At 59.4% G+C, this 4,466-nt stretch overlaps 1 protein-coding gene across 1 annotated transcript in view; it reads left to right on the top strand.

Moving 5' to 3' along the window:
* Window positions 1-4,359, top strand: part of KMT2D (lysine methyltransferase 2D) — a 30,246-nt gene extending 25,887 nt beyond the window's left edge. The window contains exons 46-50 of the mRNA XM_032441061.1: window positions 121-268; window positions 637-1,807; window positions 2,604-2,740; window positions 2,852-2,982; window positions 4,029-4,359. Coding sequence (XP_032296952.1) covers window positions 121-268; window positions 637-1,807; window positions 2,604-2,740; window positions 2,852-2,982; window positions 4,029-4,359 — 1,918 coding nt within the window. The remainder of the gene's footprint in view (window positions 1-120; window positions 269-636; window positions 1,808-2,603; window positions 2,741-2,851; window positions 2,983-4,028) is intronic.
* Window positions 4,360-4,466: the final 107 nt, after the last annotated feature.

The following is a 4,466-nucleotide window of genomic DNA, read 5'->3' as shown; positions in this document are numbered from 1 at the left end:
GTCCCCCCGTCCCCTGTGTCCCCCCGTCCCTTGTGTCCCCCTGTCCCTTGTGTCCCCCTGTCCCTGTGTCCCCCTGTCCCCGTGTCTTCTGTCCCTGGGCTCTCTGTGACCATCCATCTCTGTTGCAGGGATGCTGGGTGGCAAGGAGAAGGTGGTGCTGGCCGGGAAGGTGCCTGAGAGCAGCTCTGAGTGGCTGAAGCAGTTTGATGCGGTGCTGCCAGGGTACAGCCTGAAGGGAGAGCTGGACCTCCTGACGTTGCTCCGACAGGTCAGTGGGGTCCCCAGGAATAGGGGAGGGGGGACATTGGGGGTCTCTGTGACAGCAGTGGAGGGGTAGATGGACCATACGGGGCTGGTACGGGATGGTAGAGGGTTTTGTGTGTGTCTGTGTCAGGGTTTGGTTGTAGGGGGGCACTGAAAGGGGGCTGAGGTATTTGGGGGTCCCTGCAGGACTGAGGTTTCCATGGGGAGGGGTGCTGAGGTCCTTGCTGGTCCTGTGTCAGCATAGGGCTGTATGGAAGGGGCTGGGGATCTCCTTGTAGGGTTGGGAACGCTGTGGGGTTCTTTGAAGGGTGACGTATGGGGAGGTTAAGGGTGGGAGTCTACAGGGTTGCCCTGACCCACCCCACATTACAGGAGAGCCCCGTGCCCGAGAAGACCCTGCACCACGGCTACGTCAACAACGTCTCCAACCTGGACGTGCGGCAGCTCTCCGTTATGCCCCAGGAGCCCTCGCCCCCCATGTCCCCCTCCGTCCCCTCCCCATCCACCCCCACTGAGGCCGCCAGGGTCCCCGACCCCGAGGCGGCCCACGAAGCCCCCCCCGCCCCCTCCTCGCCGCTGCCCCCTGCACCTTCTCCGGCTCCAAGGGAGGAGGGCACTGCAGCCCCCCACTCTCCACCCCGTTTCAAGCCCCGCTCGCGGCCTCCGGAGGACGGAGACGAAGCTCGACCCCGACTCAAGAAATGGAAGGGGGTGAGATGGAAACGGCTGCGGTTCCTGGTGACCATCCAGAAAGGGGGGGCCAAGAGGGACGGAGACAAAGAGATCGCAGAGTTCATTGATAAATTGGGCACCACGCTGCGCCCCGAGAAGGTGCCGCGGGATCTACGCAAGTGCTGCTTCTGCCACGAGGAGGGAGACGGGGCCACGGACGGCCCTGCCCGGCTCCTCAACCTGGACCTGGACCTTTGGGTCCATTTGAACTGTGCTCTTTGGTCTACAGAAGTCTACGAGACACAAGGAGGGGCCCTGATCAATGTAGAGGTGGCGCTGCACCGCGGGCTGCTCACCAAGTGCTCCCTGTGCCAGAAAACAGGAGCCACCAACAGCTGCAACCGCATCCGCTGCCCCAGCGTCTACCACTTCGCCTGCGCCATCAGAGCCAAGTGCATGTTTTTTAAAGACAAGACCATGCTTTGCCCCATGCACAAACCAAAGGGAACTCACGAGCAAGAACTCAGCACCTTCACCGTCTTCCGTCGCGTCTACATCGAGCGGGACGAGGTGAAGCAGATCGCCAGCATCATCCAGCGAGGAGAACGGCTGCACATGTTCCGGGTGGGAGGGTTGGTTTTCCACGCCATAGGGCAGCTCCTGCCCCATCAGATGGCTGATTTCCACAGCGTCACGGCCCTTTACCCGGTGGGTTACGAGGCCACTCGTATCTATTGGAGTCTCCGCACCAACAACCGCCGCTGCTGCTACCGCTGCACCATCTGCGAGAACAACGGGAGGCCCGAGTTTGTGGTGCAGGTCATCGAGCAGGGCCTGGAGGATTTGGTGTTCTCCGACTCCTCGCCGCAGGGTGAGAGCGATGGGGGGCTGCTGTTGTATGTGTTGGTGCAGCCATTGGGCTCAGTGCATCGCTTGGGGACGGGGGGGATGAGGCCATGGGGAAGGGGATGAGGCCATGGGGTCTTTGGGGATTCCATGGGGGTCTTTGGGGATTCCATGGGGAAGAGGGGGTTGCAGCCATGGGGAAGTGGGGAAGAGGATAATGTGGCCATGGGGAAGGGCAAGATGTGGCCACGGGGAAGGGGAGGATGTAGCCATGGGGAAAGGGAGGATGCGGCCATGGGGAAGGGGAGGATGTGGCCATGGGGAATGGGGGGATGCCATGGGGAAGTGGGGAAGTGGGGAAAGGGAGGATGCGGCCGTGGGGAAGGGGGGGATGAGGCCATGGGGAAGGGGGTGAGGCCATGGGGAAGGGGGGGATGAGGCCATGGGGAAAGGGAGGATGCCATGGGGAAGGGGAGAATGTGGCCATGGGGAAGGGGAGGATGAGGCCATGGGGAAGGGGAGGATGAGGCCATGGGGAAGGGGAAGATGTGGCCATGGGGAAGGGGAAGATGTAGCCATGGGTAAGGGGATGCAGCCATGGGGAAGGGGGGAATGTGGCCATGGGGAAGGGGAGAATGTGGCCATGGGGAAGGGGAGGATGCCATGGGGAAGGGGGGGATGAGGCCATGGGGAAGGGGATGAGGCCATGGGGAAGTGGGGAAGGGGAGGATGTAGCCATGGGGAGGATGTGGCCATGGGGAAGGGGAGGCTGTAGCCATGGGGAGGATGTGGCCATGCTCAAGGCCTTTTCCTTTTGGCAGCTGTGTGGAATCGGATCATCGAGCCGGTGGCCATGATGAGGAAGGAGGCCGACATGCTGAGGCTCTTCCCCGAGTACCTGAAGGGCGAGGAGCTCTTTGGGCTCACGGTGCACGCGGTGCTGCGCATCGCCGAGTCGGTGGGTGCCAGCGTTGGGTTGGTTGGGGTGGGGGTCTCCCATTGGGGATGGCTGCAGGCCGTGCTGGGGGTGTTGTGCTGGTATTTAACCCCTCTGCCCCCTCCCCTGCAGCTGCCTGGTGTGGAGAGCTGCCAGAATTACCTGTTCCGTTACGGCCGCCATCCGCTGATGGAGCTGCCATTGATGATCAACCCCACCGGCTGCGCCCGCGCGGAGCCCAAGATCCTCACCCACTACAAACGGTGAGCAATGGGTCCCACAATGGGTCCTACAGTGGGTCCTACAATGGATCCCACAATAGATCCTACAAATGGATCCCACAATGGGCCCTACAGTGGATCCTACAAATGGGCCCTACAGTGGATCCCACAATGGGTCCTACAAGTGGGTCCTACAAGTGGATCCTACAATGGGTCCTACAGCGGGTCCTACAAGTGGATCCTACAAATGGGTCCTACAATGGATCCCACAATAGGTCCTACAAGTGGATCCTCCAATGGATCCTACAGTGGGTCCTACAATGGATCCCACAATGAGTCCTACAAATGGATCCTAGAAGTGGGTCCTACAAGTGGGTCCTACAAGTGGATCCCACAAGTAGATCCTACAGTGGGTCCTACAATGGATCCCACAATGGATCCCACAATGGGTCCTACAAGTGGATCCTACAATGGATCCTACAATGGGTCCTACAATGGATCCCACGGTCCCACAAGTGGATCCTACAATGGGTCCCACAAATGGATCCCACAATGGATCCTACAAGCGGGTCCTACAATGGATCCTACAGTGGATCCTACGAATGGGTCCTACAAGTGGATCCTACAATGGATCCTACAATGGGTCCTACAAGTGGATCCTACAAGTGGATCCTACAATGGATCCTACAAATGGGCCCTACAGTGGATCCCACAATGGATCCTACAAGTGGATCCTACAATGGATCCCACAATGGATCCTACAGTGGATCCTACAGTGGATCCCACAATGGGTCCTACAAGTGGATCCTACAATGGATCCTACAATGGATCCTACAATGGGTCCCACAAATGGATCCCACAATGGATCCTACAAGTGGGTCCTACAATGGATCCTACAGTGGGTCCCACAATGGATCCCACAATGGATCCTACATTGGGTCCTTCAGTGGATCCCACAATGGATCCTACAGTGGATCCTACAAATGGGTCCTACAAGTGGATCCTACAAGTGGATCCTCCAATGGATCCTAATGGGGGACTCCCTCACTTCTGACCCCCCTCTTCCTCCCTCTTTGGTTCTCCCCAAGGCCGCACACCCTGAACAGCACAAGCATGTCCAAGGCTTATCAGAGCACCTTCACTGGAGAAACCAACACGCCGTACAGCAAACAGTTTGTGCACTCCAAGTCCTCCCAGTACCGGCGTCTGAAGACGGAGTGGAAGAACAACGTGTACCTGGCACGGTCCCGAATCCAAGGCCTGGGGCTCTACGCTGCCAAGGACATAGAGAAGCACACCATGGTCATCGAGTACATCGGCACCATCATCCGCAACGAGGTGGCCAACAGGAGGGAGAAGATCTACGAGGAGCAGGTGGGGGTCTGGGGGGGCATAAAGGGTCCTGGCTGGGGTGGGTGAGGGTCTGGTGGGGCACAGAGGGTCTCTGGTTGGGGTGGGTGAGGGTCTTGTGGGGCACAGGGGGTCTCTGGTTGGGGCAGGTGGGGGTCTTATGGGGCACATGGGGC

The sequence above is a fragment of the Coturnix japonica genome, linkage group LGE22C19W28_E50C23 (assembly GCF_001577835.2).
Source record: "Coturnix japonica isolate 7356 linkage group LGE22C19W28_E50C23, Coturnix japonica 2.1, whole genome shotgun sequence".
Lineage (NCBI taxonomy): Eukaryota > Metazoa > Chordata > Aves > Galliformes > Phasianidae > Coturnix > Coturnix japonica.
The sequence above is the reverse complement of the archived record's forward strand: the minus strand, read 5'-3'. Positions and strand labels throughout refer to the sequence as shown.